We start from the raw sequence: 21,664 nt of genomic DNA, 5'->3' as shown, positions 1-21,664 counted from the left end.
TGAATTTCTGCAACATCTGCATTCTGCAGTATTGCTGGATGAAAGAGCAGCAAGATTGATGTGAAGACTGCCTGGTTAGAGCCACTAGCAGAGCTTGAATCGCAGCTTAAGTTCAAGTCAGGTACTGGTTCATAGGCACTATGTTACTGCTGGTACAGCTGCCTATGTAGGCAGCCCGATACGTTCTGTGCTGTGCTCTCCGTGGAAACCCATCAGGTTCTGGCCCCAGCATTTTAGGTTGCACCCAAAAGTCTGAGGGACAGGACAGGATTGGTACATGAGTTTTGTAAAGTGAAGTGTGACATAAAGGCATACGGAGGTACAACAGGGGCTGTATCCTGAGAAGGGCGTGTTCTGCAGCCCGACGCGGACCTTCCCCTCCTCGCAGAGCCTCTACCTCCTCTCCTCCCCCTCCCTCCGGTGCACCCATGGGAACCGCTCGTATAGAGATCATGGATGCGCTGCGAGCAGCCCTGGACGCACGCTCTGGAAAATGAGTGGTACACGTCAGTTTCGTTTTCAAACTCAGTCCCCGTTGCAACTTTCCAATTATTTGAAACAGCACTTCCCCGTGCCCTGGACTGGGCGCGGCTTCCGTTGCGCAGCGAACAACAAGCGAAACCGAAAGCCACAGCGGGGCTCATGTTAAGTGCCCGGGAACGGGGCAGCCTGAGAACAGCTGACGTCGAGCTGGCGACTCCGGCTCCTTCGGCCGCCCCTGCAGCCCCCGCTCCCGGCAGAAGCAGAGCCGGTCTACAGCGCAGCGATGTCGGAAGAGTGCCGAGACGAGCGCTTTCTTTACATGATTTCCTGCTTCAGGCCACGGCTGAAGCGCTGCATCCGAGTGCAGCCAGTGCTGGACTGGCTGCCCTCGCTGAGCGCAGAGGAGAAGGAAAAGGTGCGGACGGCGGCGTTGCAGCGCGGCGAGGTGGAGGGGGCCGAGGAGCTGCTGCGCGCCGTGGAACGCGGCCCCCGCAACCGCGGCTGGTACACTGAGTTCCTACTGGCGCTGAAGAAAGGAGGCTGCGACCTGGCCGCTTGCTACGTGAACCCCAGCCAGCTGCCCTCGCCCCGGGAGGAGGACGACCACGACCTGTGCGTGCACCTGGTGCAGCTGCTGCACGGCACGCTGGTGGATAACATGCAGACCAGACAGGTGGCTGCGAAGTGCCTGGAGCTGGGCATCTTTCAGGAGGAGGACCTGGTTGGGGTAGGTGAGCCGTACGGCAGCCCAACAGAGCTCAGCCGCTCCTAGGGGCTGTTGAGTGGAGAGTAGCAACAGGTGGGCTTGCAAGAGCAGAAAAGAATGTGCATAAGCTAGCTTGGTGAAGAAGCTCCAAGTAAGCCAGTGAAGGCTGTTTGCAGTAGGCCAGCAGCAGTAAAGATGCCAGCTAACACCCAGGATATGACAATGCCATAGGTAAGAAAAGACCAGTGTGTAAGTGAAAGGAATGTGGTCAGCTTTACTGTTGTCATTTTGACACAGACCTTTCTTCTGTGAAGTCCTAGAGAATACCTGAATTAAAACAAGACCTGCCCCACCTTTATTTTCTGCTTTAGATTCGCTAAGGAACATCATTCCCATTAGCAGACTGTGAAGCTGGGCAAAAATATCAGTTTGGCAAGAAAGAGCAAGGCTTAACTTTGAAAGCATATGCCAGTGTTGGCTGTTTGTCTGGGAATGCCTTTCCTGAATTACTGTGAAACCTCCTTGAAACCAAAAACAGTGGAGTTTCCCCCAAATGGTGTCTGAAATGAAAATATGTAGTATTTGCTATAGCAATAAGGCAAAACTTGGTAAAGTAATGGTTGAACGACATGGTTTTTGAGCTTTGTGTAAATTTGTAGAGTAGTTTAGTGCGCCATCTCAGTTAAATGAGGGTCACGTGTTTAATTTCATCTGGTTGATGATGATCAGGAAGCAGCAAGGGCCAGACTGTGCCAGAGACAGTCTTTTAGGAGGCTGAGGATCCATTCCTTAACAAAGGCGTATGTTCCCTGATTATGCTGCTTTTGTTTCTGCTTAAGTCTCCTTCATTATCCTTCACAACCCAGCCAGTTTCAACATCGATGGGGCAGAGGATTTCTTAATGATATCCCCCAGCAGTGCTGCTGCTTTCTGTTTACTTTTCCCTGCTCCTAGTTCTCACACCCTTCAGTCTAACTCAAGAGGTTTTCACACTGTTCAGCCAAATTTAGGTCAGCTGTTCCGCCTGCCCATTTTCTTGCATATCAGGAATGATGACTGTTGCACCCTAAGGACATTCTTCTGGAAATCTCAACGCCTGTCCCAGGCAGCTCTGCTTTTGGAGCAGTGCTTTTTTTCCCCCTTGTGATAATGTGCCCGATTCTGTGTGTCACAAGCTTGGAGTGCTTTTCTGTGGTTTGTTGTAGAGTAACAGTCACTTTTAACAGGCTACTCTATTATTTTATTATATTGTATTATTATGTTCTGTCTTCTCAGTATTTGAGAAGGGACACTTTCCACCTTGTTTATGAAGTCATGTTAGAGATGAGGTCTGAGTTCTGGTAGGCTGTGTTGCATCACTTCTCCTTAATCCAAGATGGTTAATCTTGAAACCAGTGCGAACAACAATTATCATAGCAAAATAAAAACTATTATTATATAACAGTTATTACTATAACAATTTTAAGCATTACCAGTCTCTCAAATTAAATTTCACGTCACATGTTTTACGAGGTCTGCTCCAAAAGTAATGCTTTGTATTTTATTATTGCGGCCCTCAGTGTCAGAGGTGTATGTTGGTGGTATGGCAGTAGAGGGTGAACCTTCCTACCAGTATTCCATTATGTGTTGTTGCTGTGTGATGGATGTGGAGGAGCAGACTGACAAAATGGCATCTGATGTAGAAGTGTGGATGAAGCAAAGGTGTTCCATTAAATTCCTCCATGCAGAAAAAATGGCACCCACTGACATCACCTTTCATCCCCTGCAGCATTCAGGTTCTTGTTCAGCGCTGGTGAAAATGCAGAGGTAATGGAAATGATTATGCTGAAACAGTGAGAATTTGCTGTATCAAGTAGTGTTATTGTGCTCTCTATCTGTTGTAGTTTTTGTGGAAATAAATAGAAGGCATTGCTTTCAGATCAACCCATGCATGTATACTATTCGTACTAACTTATTGAACTATTACAAAATCCTGTCTTAGGGTTTGTTTCTTTGTTTATTTTCACCAGATTGAGACTGTTACTGACAGTCGTGGGAACAGAGATGGTGCAAGGGAGCTGCTGAGCAGAATAGTGCAGAAGAAGGACTGGTTCTCTCAGTTTTTGGTTGCTCTACGAGAAACCCAACATGAAAGCCTTGCAGATGATTTAAGTGGAAATACAGGAGGTAACCATCTTATTCCATGAATATTTCTTTTTTTAAAAAAAACTTTTTTTTTTTTTTTATTATTAGTTAGGAAACAAGACAAGGCTCTCATTGCGGGATTACAAATTAAAATTTTTAATGGCTAACTCAAGAGATTCTTGAACACTAAAAAATCCTTATTAAGAATAGTATGATTATAACAATATGACCAAAATTAAACTGAACCCTTACCTTTTGTAGCCTATTGGTTCTGAATGTGTATTTTTATAATGATCATAAATATTCAGATGATTATTTTGAACAAATAACTCTTTTCTTGACTTCTTCAAGATTTGAATTAGTTTTTCCTTTGTAGCATGTTTTACAAAGTTTTTGGTTACTTCTTTATATCCCCATGCAATAATTACTATGTTGAAGAATTATTATCCCCTAGATGCTAAAATATGGGGAAAAAAATAAGCAGTCCCCAAATTTCCCTTTTTAAACTCAGCTTTTTAAGATCTTTGAGACTAAAGTTTTTAACAGATTTTACATTTAACAGCTTTAGCTTTCTTGCTTCAGAAGCTCACCAACTTCTGTGGTTGTTATTGCTGCGTGTGGGACTATGTTTTAAGATGTTTCTTCTAGCTGAGGACAGGAATCAGCCTCTGTGAAACACAGATAGGCAGCTGCTGTGTTCAGTCATGCAGTTCGAAGGTGTTCAAAAAGTCTAGTAAGTAGAACAATGTCAACCAAGTTAGAGACTCAGAAGGTGCTTCTGGATGAAAGTCAAATGCAGTAATTACAAAATTTATCTTTATACTTTTATTTTCAATTATTTCAAATTTTTACATTTCTGATTTTTCAGTGTAGTGCAGATTTTTGTAGTGTAAAAGTTAAATTTAATTCAGTTGCTTGATGCAATACTGAATGAATGCGTTTTCTAGAATTTCTCAGTAATCTTGGACAATGCAGGTTTTAAAAGAAATTGTACAGATTAACACATAACTTATAAATTGCGTTGTTCTTACCAGTCAATAAGTAATGTTCTGTGTAAACAGTCCTCTACATTTGTAGATGTGTAAAGTGTGTGATTGTTGAAGCTTCTACTGCTACAAGGTCAAAGAAGGTAGACATAAAAGATAGGCTCATTTGCTATTTTGGAAGGAGAACTGTGTTTATACAGTGTAGCATTTCTGGTTCAACAGAACCAGAACGGTTGGTTACAGTATAATAAGTTACTATTAGCAAATACCTGTACACAGAAATTCAGAACTATATTAAAAAAAAAAAAAAAAATTGGAATAGAATCAATCTAATAAATTCTTTAATTTCTAATTACAAAGTAATTGAGTTTAAGTCCAGAAAACAGAACTTCATGTGAACAGAAATTGTTCATATGGATCCACTTATAAAAATGTGCCGAGGGAGTTGATTATAAGCAGTAGCAACAACTCCAGCAGCAATTCCCAGATATAACTGGGAGCTGATGATTCAAACTGATTCAAACTTCAAGCTGATGATATGTTGCGTGATTAAGGAACCATTCATATCTGTTACAAGTTCAGATGCAACTCAAACAATAGTTAAAACTGAGATAAATCCCACCTGAAATTATTTTAGTGGGCTTACTCAGCCAAAGGAGTAAGACAGCTAAGGCTGCTCTTTTTTTTTTTTTTTTCTCTTTTTTGTAAAAACTGCAGTTTTTACAAAAAGCATTTACAGTATATTGAACTGCATTTTTTGCATTTGGGATATGCCTACTCTTAAATATCTTTAATAATAAAACAACAGAGAACACAAAGAAAAATGTTTCCTGTATTTGGAATAAGACTCAGAAATAGAACATGGGAAGACATTTTGGGAAACCTCTCTGTTTTCTGTTTTATGGGGAAGTTCGGAAGTCCTGCTCCAAGGTACATTCATTTATGAGCTTATAGAACTGATGGAATTGAAAAGGGCTAGTCCACAGTTCAATTTTCCAGTCTTCACCATGACCACAAATATTAGAGATTTATGACCAACAACTTTATTAATAAACATTTATAAAAACATAAAAATTCCAAACTGGCGTCTTTGCCAAGACCATATGTCATGCCATTGTGTATTTTCTCTACTCCACACTAAAAGATACACTTTTTTTTATAGAGCCATGGAATTTCATTTTTACTTTCTAGGAACAGAGAATAAAGAAAATGAGTTGAAGAACAATACAAGCAAAGAAACAGAAGATGCAAGCCAACGTGGACATGCTGTAACGGAGGATTTGAAACAGCAAGAAAATTTGGATGACAGTTTTGTCAGAGAGAGCAGTGTATTAGAAACTTCTGTTGGAAAGAACTCTGTAGTTTCAGGTATGTCTACCAATTGGTGTTTTGTGCTGGTAGTAGTTAAATTTTACTGGAAGTAACTTAAAGAATGTTCCCAGTTCGTTAGCTCTCATCTTGCTCAAAAAATCAGGAACATACGCTACTGTCAAAGAGAATGAATGGAAAAATCAGATCTTGATTCCTTGGAAGCAGTGATTTCCATTTCTTCCTATCAGTTGTCATCAACACTAATTTTGGAGGATAGTTCTTTAAATTTGCTCACTTCACTTTAATGGGGTTGCTCTAGAACAAAAACATGGCCATACTTGAACTAATTAAAAGGTATTAATTAGAAAGGTATGAAAAAATCCTTACCCACTGTAACTAGACTGAGCTAGTTCAGCATGAATTTGCTGGCATGGTACAGACTGGCTTAGGAGGGCGTGCCAAGAAATTTTCGTGGCCTGTTGTTCATATGGATCCACTTTTAAAAATGTGCCTAGGGAATTGATTATAAGCAGTAGCAACAACCAGCAGCAATTCCCATATATAACTGGGAGCTGATGATTCAAACATATGTTGTGTGATTAAGGAACCATTCATATCTGTTACAAGTTCAGATGCAGCTCAAATAATGGTTAAAACTGAGATAAATCCTACCTGAAATTATTTTAGTGGGCTTACTCAGCCAAAGGAGTAAGACAGCTAAGGCTGCTCTTTTTTTTTTTTTTTCTCTTTTATTTATTTATTTATTTATTTTTTTGTCAAACATGAACACATCAAGAAAAATTTGGCTCTGAAAACTGCAGCCTTTCAGTAGTAGTTTATTTTTTGTTTAGTGTGCTCGTAACAGCATATCACTATGATTTATAACAAGTAGTGGATTATTAACTGCAGCAGAAATATCAGCTTGTTTTTCCTGTATTAGAACATACTTTGGCATTATAAAGTAGAGGTATCAAATGTTTATTAATGATTTAGAATGGATCTGACTGAGTATCAAGTCTTAATCTTAGTCAGGTGTTTTCAGGGCAAGGCCTAGGATTTTAATTGTAGCTTTGCTGAAGATAGATTTTCACAGAACGGTTAGAAAGGTTTGGGTTAGAAGGGACCTTAAAGATTGTATAGTTCCAACACCTCTGCTGTGGGCAGGGTTTCCACCCACCCTTAGATCCGGTTACCCAGGATCCCATGCATGACTCTTGTTAGCTAGCTAGAACGATTAGCTGTTAAGTAGCCTACTACAAGCTAATTCTAGCCTGAAAACTATGGTTTATTCAATGAATTGTAGTGAAGTTAAATAGGCAGAGTATGTCTTTACTAGCAATCTGTTCAGTGAAATAGTGGGTGCTAAAGATGTATGTACAGTGTTAATTCTGGCAGTTTGATTGATTTCAGTCTGGTGTGGGCTGCATGTCTGCAAGTGGCTAGAATACAATCTCATTTGGTTTCATCTGAGGGGAGTTTTTCTAGCAATCCAAACCAGCTAATATGAAGTATGGACAATTGACAGATTCATTTTTAATTTACACTTCTGATCTGATCTAAAACAGTCACGTAGATTCAAGATGGGAAGGGCTGTTAGGAGACAGCATTGTGTGAAGATGGCTGTGGAGGAACTTATGCTGATGTTCAGCTATCTTGAAGTGCAGTATGCTTCAATCTCAATGCACCTGTACACACAAACAGAAGTGTTAATCAAGCCTCTTTATTTTTTCGTTTACAACCTCTCTCGTAATCTCATAAGACTATTTCTAGACCAGGCAGGTGAAAATACAGCTGGAAACCCTAATCCATTTTGCATATGACTAGGAGACTGCTTACTTTACAGTTTGGTGTTGTCAGGTGTTTTGCATTATGCTCCCACCAGTCTTCTCTGTATTGAGATGGAACAAATTTCTACAGGAAGAAGCTTTTTCAAATCACTTTATTTTATTACAATTTGCACTATATCTAAATTTTCCCCTGAACCTTTTATAGCAGTAGATTAGGCAGAGGGAGTAAAGGAGAGGTATGAGAGTATTAAGATTATAAAGAAAATGTAGAAGTAAGTAATTTAGCCTCAGAAAGATAACTGCATGTACAAAAACACAGATTAGAAATTTCATGCACAAAATACAGTGCAAAAGCAGTTAAATTTGCAAGGTCTGAAGATGAAAACACATAGACTAAGATTTCTGTTACCAGTATAAGGAAGTTAATTCTAAAGAATTAACAGCTCTGTTTTTCAAGACCTGTTTCATAAAATGAAGTTGACTGGAACAAGTAAATTCTATGAAAATCTGATTTGTAGTAACCTTGGAGTTACTATAAGGTGGTACCACTTAATTGATTTTTAAGCAGCAGTTTCAGTAATGTCTTAGAAAGTGTTCCCCTTAATGCTTCAGAATGGAGAAACTGCTCATTAATTTGAAAGTATGAATGGTTTTACTAAGCTGTTTATTCTTGGTACATCACTGCTGTTTTTCAGTCTCTGAAACTTATTCTAAGGCATAAAGTAGCACAGGACAGGTAAGAGCGACTTTCTAAAAAAAAGTAATGTTGCATAGGTCTATGTTCTTCACTGCATTCCATTGTCTGTATGCTTTTTTATTTGTTAATGCAAAGTGACTGAAAACCTTTCTGTGCATTACACTGTTTTAGTATATAAGCAGCATTGTAAAGGAAAGCTAGTGAAAATGCTGAATGCAGGGGTTAGAATATCACCTTCTATTTTCATGGTTTTGGAATGGACTACTATTTTCTTTTAAGATATTTCAAGAGAATTGTCACAACTGAAAAAGGGGAACACTATGCTACTGCTATTGCATAATGTTCTCTCACCTTTCCTTTGGAAGATGAATATTCTACATTTGTCTTTACCACCAATATTTTATGTTGAGAGATGATTTTGTAATGCACCCTTCAGATTGTAACTGTGCACTGAATACTTTTTGAATACATATTCTCTGTTGCATGTGCATCTTTCAGTAGGTCTTGTTAGAGGGGAGACTGTGGATTAGATAAATATAATTTTAGTCCTATCTTCTCTTTTCTAACTGAATGGATTCCTAGAAAGTTGAGATACAACAGTGTCATGTTCTGCACTGGAATTCCTGTTAATGCTCCTCAGTAGCGTGTCAGGTCTTGGAACATGCATTATGATTAATGATATTTTTCTTCTCTCTATATGGAACAGAATATATCTATTCTAGAATAAAGAATATTTCTATTCTTCTGTCCTTCTATAAGACAGTGCATTCTTTTCAGATGACATTAAATGCATACTGTTACATAATAATTGGGAATATTTATTTAAATCATGCTCCTGCCGTGAATATATTTTTAAGTGCCTTTCCTTCAATTGCAGTGATTTCTGGGAAACCAGCTTCTTTATGCGCTTAAAGTCTTTAATACTTCTGCCCATTCTATGAATGATGATGGTTCATAGCTATTTTATATACCTATTTATTTATAAATAAATGAATATATATATTTGCATATCAATGATAAAAAGGTCAGTAAGCATGTGGACCCACTCTGGAAGGAAACTGGAGACCTGGTCACAAGGGATGTGGAGAAAGCTGAGGTGCTCTGCCACAGTCTTCACTGGTATGGGTTCTAGCCATTACCACCTAAGAAAGCAATGGTAAGAAGATGCAGAAAGTAGATCTGCTTGCTGTAAGTGAAGGTCAGGTTTGAGACTATCTAAAGAACCAGAACGTGCACAAGTCCATGGGACTTAACCCAAAGGTTTTGAGAGAACAGTAAGATGAAGTTGCCAAGCCACTATCCATCATATTTGAAAGGTCATGGCAGTCTGGTGAAGTTCCTGTTTATTGGAAGAGGGGAAACATAACCTCCATTTTCAAGAAAGGAAAAAAAGAAGATCCAAGGAACTGAAGGCCAGTCAAGTCTCACATCTTGACAAGATCACAGCTTGACAAGATCATGGAGTAGGCCTCCTGAAGGCCCTACTGAGGCAGTTGGAAAATAAATACAAGGTGATTGGTGGTAACCAATATGGCTTCACCAAGGGCAAGTTGTGCCTGACAAACTTGGTGGCCTTAATGATGGAATTAAAGCATCAGTGGATAAAGGAAGAGCAACTGACCTCATCTACCTGAACTTGTGCAGAGCATTTGACGCTATCTCACATGACGTCCTGGTGGTCAAATTGCAGAAAAATGGATTTGCTGAATGGACCACTCACTGGATAAAGAATTGACTGGATGGTTGCACTCGGAGAGTTGCAGTCAATGGTTCAGTGTCCAAGTAGAGACCAGTAACAAGTGGTGTTTCTAAAGGATCAGTGTTGGGATCAGTGTTACTTAGCATCTTTGTAGGTGACTTGGACAATGGGATCAATTGCTCCCTCAGCAAGTTTGCATACAGCACCAAGCAGTGTGGTAAATTTGACACACTGTTTGGCATTAGAGGGAAGGGATGCCATCCAGAGAGACCTGGACAGGCTTGAGAGGTGGGCCCATACCAACTTTATGAAATTGAACAAGGCCAAGTGCAAGGTCCCGCATCTGGATCAGGGTAATCTCAAGCACAAATGGCTTGAGAGCAGCTGTGAGGATAAGTGTTTGGGAGTGTCAGTGAATGAATGATTCAGTATGAGCCAGCAATGTGTGTGCTTGCAGCCCAAAATGCCAACCATTGCAAAAATAGTTCACTATTACTGTTTTATTTCTTATGCACGTTATGAACTGAGTTTCAGAGTGCTGCAGGTAAGCTGACAAACAGTGCAGGATAAGTTTGTGTGCAGAAGATTTTTCTAGTAGAATTGTTTGTCCCTTCAGGTGTTAAAATGACTGAGTTTTCAAAAATCTGTATAAATTGTCTTTGTGGCTTGAAAAAAATTATCTGTGCAATATATCGATTGCCCAGCAGAGGGAGAGCTTAACATTAGAATATCAACAGAAAACTTGCTGTATTTCTCTGGTGGTGTCAAAGTTTTCTGCAAAGTTAACAGAATTTTTGTCTCTGCTTTTGGAGGACATAATAATAATCTTTCTGCTTTTCTTTACTTGAGACCTATGATTTTTGCTTTTTATGTTATATGAAGGAAAACCTGTTTAAAAAAAAAAAAGATTTTTTTTTTTTTAAAAACAAAGATCACAGTCCTGGATTTGATTTTCTTCTACTACAAATACAACATGTGCAGCGTAAATAGAATAAGAGAGTGTTTGTCTTCAGTTTGCCATCAGCATTGCCAGCATGTCCTATCCAACACGTTATTCTTTCTTTCTTTCTTTCTTTTTTTTTTTTTTTTTTACTCTTCACCCTCTTCTGAAAAGGAACATAGGACTACAGATGATTGTGCAGGTGGTCATGTACTTTACTTTCATGCAAGGAAAAAATAAATGCTGAATACACTTAATAACAAGCCTTTCTTCTGTAGTGTTTTTGATTTTTATTTTTCACTCCATGTTTTCTTCAGTAAGAAAGGAAATTAGACCTCAGCCATCCCTTCCAGACATTTGTCTAGCCTATTTTGACAAGTGAGAGAGAGAGAGCAAATTACACACATATTAGCTATTTATATTTGTATAGCAAATATACCACACCACATTTATTTCTGTTTTTTACTTAGAATCACTTGGCGCTGTAGGAGATGCAAGTGTCAGTAACTTGAATGAAAACCTGGGACAAAACAGCACGACCAGTGATTCAGGTATGCTTCTTTTTTGTTGTTCAGTGGTTGCAAAATAAGCTTGGAGCACAGGCACTCTGTGAATGGGCTAAAACAAAAATTGATGGAAACTTTTAGATGAACTCCCACAGCAAACTGAAAGTGCCAAACTTCTTATTTTTTTGGAAAACGGGTACCAGTTCAGTGGGTCTGAACTTAAGTTTTGTCCCCCAAAGACTTAATTTAATGGGATCCTCTAAGTTTTGCCGTATTGTCATCATACAAATGGTCAGTGATGCAGAATGGAAATACATAGGCTAGAAGGAACTTCCAGAAGTAATCTAGTGTGGTTGTCTGTACAGATACCGCTGCATATATATGCTTCTTTTGTTCTAACAGAAGCTAAATTGTTCCTGGCTCCTGCATGGGGCAGTGAAAGAGAATAAATAGGACAGGTTTTAGAGGCATCTATAGGTTGAAGAGAAGCATTTCCTAGGTACCCGTAAGAACCATAATGAACCTTTGGACCTAAACAATTTAGTAGAAGTATTTGTAAAAGCAACCAAATCAGTACACCTCAGGCAGAATGCACTTACAACTGGCCACCACTATGAACAATCAGTTTTTGCCTACACAGAATTCAAGTATCAGTTTTCTTTTCGAGTCTAGCATTTACAAAGTTTGTTCTGAGTTAGTGTCTTGTACAAGGATTAAGAAAAATCTGTATGCCTGACAAGCAAAATCTGACTAAAAAAACTAGTCCAATAAGGTCAATGTAATTGTTATATATCATATGCCTGCAAAGTGTTTACTGGAAATGCTTTAAAATAGTTTCAACCATTTTTAATATTGAAAATAATGTATTTTACAAGTACTCAGAAAGTTCAAGGTATGTCAAATCTAAATTGCTGTCCTAGAGATAGGGTTTTAGCCTGTATGTTGTTAGCTCTAAGGAATATGATTTGCATTTTTGTGTCAGCTGAGGTGAGTCATTGCTCATGTTGGACTTTTTCCTCACTGTGTCACATGAAATGTCAGGACACAGAAAGCTGTGTTTTGTGGTCACACACAGTATCAGTTGATCGAGCTTAAAAAGATTACTGATATGTGTCCACACATACGTATGTCACCATCCTTTAAGACTTCTCTGGAAAATCTGCTAGGTGAATTTGGCGTTGGCTACATCCAGTAGTTCAGTAGAAAAAAATAAATCCCTACAGTTATGTGAAGAGTGCAGAACAGATTTTTTTTCTTTTGCACTTACTGTTTTCTGTTTGTTTTGCTTATGCTTGGGTTTTAAAAAAATATATTAAAAAAAAAAAAAAAGCTTTTTATTGGAGCCTAGTAAACTCATTTTAAAAACTATGAGAGGAAAAGCTAACGAGATAAAGATGGAATTTTTTATATTTATGCATTTTATAATTTGAAATTTTGCCATGAGGCTTTGTATTAATGGAGACATTTATGTGGCATCTTATGTGGCATTTTAAAGCGAATAATCATGTGGTTTTAGTTACAGTGCAAGTATCATTTTACACTCAAGAAAAGTGTTGGAATCAGGACAATAGAAGAATAATTATTATGTTTCTTTTAGGCTAGAGCAGCAGTTTATATGAGCATTGTATGAAGGCAGACAGCTTCCCTAAAGTCGTACTGTGCATGATTAAAATTCTTTAATGGAGTCATATCTTCTGAAAAGATTTCTGTATTTACCTTTATCTTTAGAGGGATTGAGGAAAGTAGGAGGCAGATAAGTTAAATATTTTTTAGGCATAGACAGTTAGTTGAGGATGTTAGGATACTGAAATTTAACTAAACAGATGGGTGATAAAGTGCTAGTTTCAATATGATTGAACTATTGGATTTAGTCAACCAGAAAGCAAACAATATTCTTCCTCAAAAGAGAGTAGTAGAAGTCAGATAAGTGACAGCCAGTAATCTCTGGTGTAAATTTCCCTGTGTTCCAGGTAGTACTGCACTCACGCTAAAAGGCAAAACAAGCAAAAAACACTTAGGAATGGTATTCAGGTGTTTCCATCAGCAATATTTTATCAATATTTTATCAAGCTTCATTACTTCTTGTTAGTTTAATTTTATTGAATGGAATAAGAGGTACTAGAAAAACACTTCTTTTGTGTATGATGTATCAGTGGTAATAAAAGCCCCATGATTCTTCATTTAGTATCATCAGGAAATACAGCCACAGGGTTTTATCTTCATTTTTAGTCTAGTAGAATTTGTGTCTCTTCTTCACTGAGGATGGTACACATTCAGGCAAATTTAAACATACCTGTAGAAAGAAAACATGCACAGGACTACATTGAAATAAATGCTTCTTCTATTCATATATATGATTTCTGACTTCCTAAAAATATGTAAGCTCAGAGAACTGACACAGTTTTCTCGCCGCCTGAAATTAAGTGAAATTATCCTTTTTTTACCTTTGAATGTTGTTTGTTTTACCTGTGAACGATGAATCTGGACTCTCTGCCGCTACATTTTGTGTTTTGATGGAAGGTTTTGCCTTTGGGTGGTAAATGTGCATGGCCTTTTATTGATCAGCTGAGACTGAATTTTGTATGAGTGAGTCTGGAAGCAGGGCAGTCTACCATGAATAGATGGTCATGTTCTGCAGTTAGCTCTGTCTTGTATGGGCAATTGAATTATCTTATCTATTTGATCTTCATACTTTATGACTCTCTTCATCAATTTTTAAGTAGTCCCTATATCTTCTTTCTAAGGCTCCATCTTTTTTTCTTTTTTTCTTCCTCTGGGAAATATTTAGAAAGCTAGTTCACTTGCAACAAACTAAATAAGAGCATCACATAAGATTGCCTGTATTACAAAAACTGCAGCTCTGAACGCTTTTTTTCTTTGTTTGTTTTCAGTGTACTGAATTGTATCATTTGAATTCGTACATGATAGAAAACATATTAATGTACATGAGTGAAGATGTACAGTGGCTAATTCCACCTACCATGATAGATGGCTGGATGTAAAGCAGTTCTGATTTGGAGTTGTACAGGTCCACAGAACAGCATTTCTTATGCTCATATGCCACGTTTCTCTTTATTCATAAGATGCATCTTACAGTAAATTAATGTTTTTTACATTTTTCAGCTGTTTGTTGTTCTGATAAATGCCTCCTGTTTGATATTTAAATTTCTTTGTACCCTTAGGTGAAGATGAAGCAGAGGGCAGAGCTTCACCTGAGCCAGATCTCATCCTGAGAGATTACCAGATGGAAGTTGCAAAACCAGCACTGAATGGGGAGAATATTATAATATGTCTCCCTACAGGCAGTGGCAAGACCAGAGTGGCTGTTTACATTACCAAAGATCACTTGGATAAGAAGAAAAAAGCATCAGAGCCAGCAAAGGTTATAGTACTTGTTAATAAGGTATGTTGGTCTCTTCAAAAATAGTATTTTTCAAACCTTGTGCACTGTAAGTAAGAAACTTCTAAAGTGAATGTAAATACATTCCCAACTTCTGCAGGTGTAGCTATGTTTGAAGTCATACAGCCCTAGACTGTTATCTCCATTATATGGGTGCAAACGTTAATTATTTTGATTTAATGCTGTGCAAGTGGGAATTTACCCACTTACTGTGTCCTCATAACTACATTATTGATAAAAAGTATTATTATTGTTAGGATTAATTAAAATAACATTTAAAAATGTATTTTTCACATTATCTGTTCGGATTTAGTAATGAAGGCCATCTAAGGAGCTGCACTAGTTAAGTAATATCTTGTCAGATTTTCTGATAATTACTGTAATGTTTGCAGCTAAATTCAGAGTGGATAATCTGAACCAAACTTCTCTTATTATGGTATTGAAGTATATAAATGCATTTAAGAAGTTCCTTTAAAGATTAAAAGATATCTATATCCTCCTATGAGAATAGAATTGACAGTATGTTATAAGCGCAGCTGAAGAGCTGGAGCATGCATAGTTTGTTCTTTCTAAGACACAGCTAAACTTAAGTTCTTGGGTCAGAAAGTTTTCATAGGAACAATTGCAGGGGAGAGCTTGGTTTGTGGAATTTTAGTGTTTATTTCTCCTTTTTTTTTTTTTTTTTTTTATATCCTACTCTGTAGTGAATAAGGGGATGTTTATTTATTTATTTATTTTTTAAAAGATATTTCACAGAGTACACTCACCTTACATCTGTGGCAAATAAGCACGTATTTTTATTTCTACATATGTTCTGATTTAAATTCTTTGGAAACTGTTTTCCTCAGGTGCCGTTAGTGGAACAGCATTTACGAAAGGAGTTTAATCCATTCCTGAAACGTTGGTATCAAGTTATTGGTTTAAGCGGTGATTCTGAGCTGAAAATCTCATTTCCTGAAGTTGTCAAAAGAAATGATGTCATCATTTGTACAGCACAGATCCTGGAGAATTCACTGCTAAATGCCACTGAAGAAGATGAAGGTGTCCACTTGTCAGGCAAGTTTTTTTATTCTGACATTTTTACAGAAGGGCTGGAAGTATGACTGTTCTGGAAAACTACAGATTAAAAGTGTGCCAGATTCAGTAATTAATGTTTTTTTCAGTTGACTGTACAAATGCAAGCTGTACTCTGAGAGTCAAAACCAGACCTTAGATAATGAGCATGCAGGTTTTTCAAGCCAAATTAGACTTTTGCATTTACTTGTACTTCCCATTTTATATAGCTCAAGTACAACATCATGCAAATAAGCTCTACTGATTGCTGTTTCTGAGCTTAGTAGAACATTGAATTACATCATACAGGGGCCATAAATGAATTTAGAAAAAATTACTGGAAATACATATGTAGTAAGTAGTTTGGGAAATACAGTGACACATAAGAAAGAAGCCAATCTGTCATAAAAGTTGGATTCTTTAAAATCTTACCATTTTGCTAACATTAGTAGGGTTAATTCTAACTACATTCAGGCTGCTTTATAAAGTCTTCTACAACTGTTTAAGGAAGTTGTACTTTGCACATCAAGAGTGCAGAAATGATTCCAAAGTTCATTAAATATATACAGGTCCATCCACTTCTTACTAGAATATTTCAAATGCAATTAGTACTCATATAAACAATCAGTTCAACGTTGTCCTTATGTGTAAGAAGACTTATTCAAACAATTTTACATTTGAAAGAAAATTATTTCATTTTGTTTTTTTCCCCCAGATTTTTCACTCATCATTATTGATGAGTGCCATCACACTCAAAAGGAAGGTGTTTACAACAATATCATGCGACGTTACTTAAAAGATAAGATCAAGAACAGAAAGCAGGCAAAAGAAAACAAACCTTTGATTCCACAGCCTCAGATTCTGGGACTTACAGCCTCACCTGGAGTCGGCGGTGCAAAATCTAAACCGAAAGCTGAAGAACATATTCTGAAAGTAAACTGCCCTTTCATTTTCAAATCACCAAAGAAATGTTGTTTTGCTGAAGTAAAACTTTATAGCATCGGGCTCCAAATATATAATCTGAAATTTTTGTTGTGTACGTGTATGGGAATTCAGCTTAGAGTCAGCAAATTGTCCCACTACAAGTTAATGGAAATCACTATACAGATAAAGGCTACTTACATAAATTGAGAAGTAAAAGGATTGGCACCCTTGAAAAAAAAAAAACAAACTCTTGAGATTCAAGGCAAGAAATACACAAAGCAGCTATACATTTTTTAATTAATAATAATAATAATAAAATTAATCAATTAATAATAATAATAAAAAAAATTCCATTGCTGGATTCAAATTTACTGCATATTTTAAGCCCTAGGGAGGTCACAGTATTTTACATCTATATTTCCAGAGCAACTAAGCTCTGCTTGTATGTGGATGCAGGAAAGTGAAAAATGAATTTGTCTACTAAAAACAAGCTAAAACGAGGTACCTGTGAGATGAAGGTAGCAAGTAAATTCATTTATTTTCAACAGTTAAGAGTTTCTGGTTGAGAGGGAGTAGTATGTAGTTCCATAAACACACAATTGGAAATAACTGGTTAGATTCTGTGCCTAAAACAGCTGTGATTCTGAAAGAAACTATTTAACTTGAAAATCAGTGGATTTAAATTACAGATACAGAAATAGAATTTTGCACAGTACTTCAATGAAGATTCCTGACTAGTAAATTGCACGGTAACAAAATGTGAAACTGAATAGATAAGACCTGCAAGAAACTGTTATGCTCTATTGAAATACATGTAATTATGAGGTATATTGAGACAAAAACTTTCAGGCCAGGAGAAAAGGGGGAAAAAAAGATTCTGTGAAATCTTAATGATAAGATGCTGGCTTTTCTGTGTAAAGAAACATAATCTGAATTTGCAAGTTCAAATAGATACTGCTCCAAACACTGTAATGTTTGCCTGCCAGACAACTCTTCATGGGGGGGGAAAAAAAAAAAAAAAAAAAGAGAGCATTTCTTTAAATGTGCATGTCTTCTCAGGAGAGAACAAATACTGGAAAACGTATTTCAGTTGTGCAGTTAGTGTAGAAATTTTCTCCGAGTTCCAAGAAAGATCATTTCAAATTATTTTCTACATATATGTCAAGATTGTTAGAATAACAACATGACATTTCTTTCATTCTATTTATTCTTTTTATTTATTTGTTTTGTAGTGTAACATATTTTCTTCTGAAGTATTGGTGACATATTTTCCTTTTCAAATTACCTGCTTTGCACCCTCATCTGCAAACATTTTCGTATGTGAAAGAATCACTTCTGGCCTAAAAAGTAAAAGCAACTTGCTTTTCATTCCCAAATTCTCTTCAAAGAGTTTGCCTTTCTAATAAGAAAAAAATGCGGAAAATTCTGGAAAAAAAAGTCAATATATAAATGAGAAGGTATGTTGCATTAACTCATTTTTCATGTTAAATAAGCCAAGCAAAAATATACATTATTTTCTTACAGATCTGTGCCAATCTTGATGCATGCAGAATAATGACTGTTAAAGAGCATGCCTCTCAACTGAAGAACCAGGTGAAGGATCCATTTAAGAAAACTGTGATTGCAGATGACAAAAGAAAGGTATGTTTTATCAAACAAATTACTGTTGAAATTACATTTCCCTTTCAAAGAATGATATCAAATTCTTCTTTTTTAGCGAGAGCTATTGGTGATGAGTGGATGGTTGGACTGGGTTATCTTGTGGGGTCTTTTCCAACGTTGGTGATTCTGTAATTCTTGCTAACAAGGTTTTGCTGTAGATCTACGGTGGTCCATAGCACTATTTGAATATGTTTTTTGTTTTTTTTTTTTAATGTGTTTCCATCATTTGAATGGAAAAGTATTAGTTAAGTGAAACAGAAACAAAAGTTTTACATATTTGATTCTGTAGTTCAGAAGATCAAAAGACCTTGACATTACATGTGCTAAAAATATAATATTCACAGCAAAATATTTATGATGTTTTGAACTATTGTTTTTGATGATTGTAAATGCACACAGCAACCTTACTTGGCTCTGAATTTAATATTTTAGGTTTTAAGTTTTTTTTTTTTAATTTGGTATCAGCCAGAATAGCTAGGTCCAGTGTTTATTCTTGCCAGAAAATACTTACTTTAGTAATCTATTTCTTTGTAGGATCCATTTAGAGAAAGAGTTATTGAGATCATGCAAGATATTCAAAAATATTGCCAGCTCTATCCAAAATCCGAGTTTGGATCTCAGCCGTATGAACAGTGGGTGATTAGGGAAGAGAGAAAAGGTAAGTGTATAGAGAAAGCACCTTGGCTTTATCTGCTGTTTTTGGAATTTTTAAATGTTGTTTTATATTTTGTTAACCTTTAGCTGCAAAAGAAGAAAAACGCAAGGAACGTGTCTGTGCAGAACACTTGAAGAAATATAATGATGCACTGCAAATCAATGATACCATTCGAATGGTTGATGCATACAATCACCTAAATAACTTTTACAAGGAGCTAAAAAGGAAGAAGACAGCAGGGAGTGATGATGATGAAGAACCATTAGTATCAAAAAAGGATGAAACAGATGAATTTTTAATGGGTTTATTTCATGGTAAGCTAGAAATACATGGTAATTTTAAATATTAGAAATCGATTTGCATGTGTCCATTGATTATTACTTCATAGAAAATTGCACTGTTATTTATTATGAAGATATGTGAATGTCTCAATTCATAAAGTACAAAGTACATTAAACATCAGTGTGATTTTACACAGTCTGATAGTGATAGGATAAGGGGGAATGGTTTCAAACTAAAAGAAGGGAGATTTAGGTTAGATTTTAGAAAGAAATTCTTTACTCAGAGAGTACTGGCACAGATTGCCCAGAGAAACTGTGAATTCACCATTCCTGCAGACATTCAAGGTCAGGTTGGAGGGTGCTCTGGGCAGCCTGATCTAGTGGGATCACAGCAGTGGGTTGGGACTGGATGGTCATTAGGGGCCTTTCCAGTCCAAACCATTCTGTGATTCCATATGTCCAAACATGGAGTAGAAGTTCTTCAGTTTTGGCCTAAGGACACTTCCTTTATGCTCATTCTAAGTAAAAATTGTTCTCTCCTTTGTTCCAGTGAAATGTCCCTGAGGATGTTCTAACAGGTAGATAGAATGTGTATTCCATTATATACTCCTAAGGGACAAAACTTTGTCCAGCAAATGGAACAAAAATAAGGTCCAATGGCTTTTTTTTTTGTTACTAGCCCTCTCTACCAACATTTCACAACATTTCGCTACTTACTAGGAGACTGGAAGTTCCAAGTAGAGCTGTTACTGAGACAATTAAACAGAAGGCTAAATTTCAGGCCAAAAGTTGTTGCCATTTTTTTTCAATCATTCACCTTGGAATGAGGATTTATGCGATCCTTTGTGCTGTAATCTTTGCAGCCTCTTTTTTTTCTCTTACTGCCTTTACAATGATAAGGAGATAGGTTGGCTTCTGAGTGGTGCAAAAGAGAATGGATTTTACTGCAGCATGAGTACCATTTCACACAACAAGGTGGATTAATCACACAATAACCTGCAAGTGGTTGTAGTGTCAACACAAGCCTTCCTTCTCTGTCTTTAAGTGCTATTGTTGTGTTTATAAGGTCATTTGACCATAAGTTTTTAAATATTAAAATTTTTAAATTAAAAAAAGAAAGTGTGATGAATCCTCCCTGATCATGAGCAATAATACCTGTGTGAGAATATCATTCACCAAGCCTTTCATTGAACATACTGAAATGTCTATAAAAGCTTCAATAAAGAAAAGAATGCAACAATCCTGGTACATATAACATTGCAGGTTTCCAAAAAAGTTTCCTGCTTTTGTGAGTTTTCAGGGAAAAATTATGTCTAAATGTAAATGGAAAATATCAGCACTGATGACTGCATATTAATCTGTTTTTCCAAATAAGACTTTTTCAGTTATTTTTAAACTTTAGCAAATATGGTAAGCTGTGATTTAACTCTTTAGTAGAGTTGCTCTTGCTGAATTTTTCTAGAGCTTTTATTTTACTTGGTTACTTTTTCTTAATTCATATCTACTGCTTTTAAAGCAAAAAAGAAACAGCTGAAAGAGTTGGCTAGAAAGCCAGAATATGACAATGAGAAGCTAACGAAGCTCCGAAACACTTTAATGGAAGAGTTTACAAAGACTGAAGAATCAAGAGGGATTATTTTCACGAAGACTCGACAAAGTGCCTTAGCTCTATACCACTGGATTATGGATAACCCTAAATTTGAAGAAGTGGGAATCAAAGCTCATTATCTTATTGGTGCTGGACACAATAGTGAAACTAAACCTATGACTCAGGTACAGAAATATGCACTATGGTGTTAAAATCTTGCACGTATTTTGAGAAAACATTCTTTTTTAGTACTAGTACAAAGGACTGCATTTTGGAGCCCAGAGTTCTGCTTTCTCATCTGCCAGCATCTTACAGTTAGAGGCTGTAGGTTAGATGAATAACAATATTTCAATTTTATTTCCACTAGAAACAAGTTTTTTTGGTGCTTGGATTCTGTGACAGTAGGAGTAAAAGGCAATAGTTTCCTAGTGGTGTGTCTAGTCAGTAGGGTCACAATTTGTAGTGAGTCATATGAAGAAAAAATAAACAAAATATCAGTAGAAGGAGTATGATAGTTAAGTAATTCAATTTACAGTTTAGTGGCTGAATTGAAAAATGAAGTGAACCACATTGTTAATGATGCCTTTTTCTGATATAATCATTTAATCAATTTACACAAATTTATATCTGCTCTTCACCCTGCCAATCTCTGAAAGAAAATTTGCCAAAATTCACAATGAAAATTTAACAGTTGGTCCATCTCTTACCATTGTGTTAACATCAGACATCTTTCTGATAATTTAACATTTTCAAAATTAAGTGCCTCAATGTGCTAAGACTTTTTCTGTGTTTTATACCCCATAAAATTGCTACTCCAGCATCTAAGCATAAAGGATGTTTACTGCAGAGTTCATTTACTTCA

At 36.7% G+C, this 21,664-nt stretch overlaps 1 protein-coding gene across 1 annotated transcript in view; it reads left to right on the top strand.

Moving 5' to 3' along the window:
• Positions 1-597: 597 nt before the first annotated feature.
• Positions 598-21,664, top strand: part of IFIH1 (interferon induced with helicase C domain 1) — a 26,046-nt gene continuing 4,979 nt past the window's right edge. The window contains exons 1-11 of the mRNA XM_042874957.1: positions 598-1,210; positions 3,199-3,355; positions 5,491-5,667; positions 11,204-11,284; positions 14,422-14,642; positions 15,488-15,695; positions 16,408-16,625; positions 18,141-18,257; positions 18,813-18,936; positions 19,020-19,247; positions 20,731-20,987. Of these exons, the coding sequence (XP_042730891.1) occupies positions 767-1,210; positions 3,199-3,355; positions 5,491-5,667; positions 11,204-11,284; positions 14,422-14,642; positions 15,488-15,695; positions 16,408-16,625; positions 18,141-18,257; positions 18,813-18,936; positions 19,020-19,247; positions 20,731-20,987 (2,232 nt within the window). The 5' untranslated portion in view covers positions 598-766. The remainder of the gene's footprint in view (positions 1,211-3,198; positions 3,356-5,490; positions 5,668-11,203; positions 11,285-14,421; positions 14,643-15,487; positions 15,696-16,407; positions 16,626-18,140; positions 18,258-18,812; positions 18,937-19,019; positions 19,248-20,730; positions 20,988-21,664) is intronic.

This window comes from Lagopus leucura, unplaced genomic scaffold (genome assembly GCF_019238085.1).
Source record: "Lagopus leucura isolate 7727_CA_CO unplaced genomic scaffold, USGS_WTPT01 Super-Scaffold_100012, whole genome shotgun sequence".
Taxonomy (NCBI): domain Eukaryota; kingdom Metazoa; phylum Chordata; class Aves; order Galliformes; family Phasianidae; genus Lagopus; species Lagopus leucura.
This window is presented reverse-complemented; position numbering and strand designations above follow the sequence as displayed.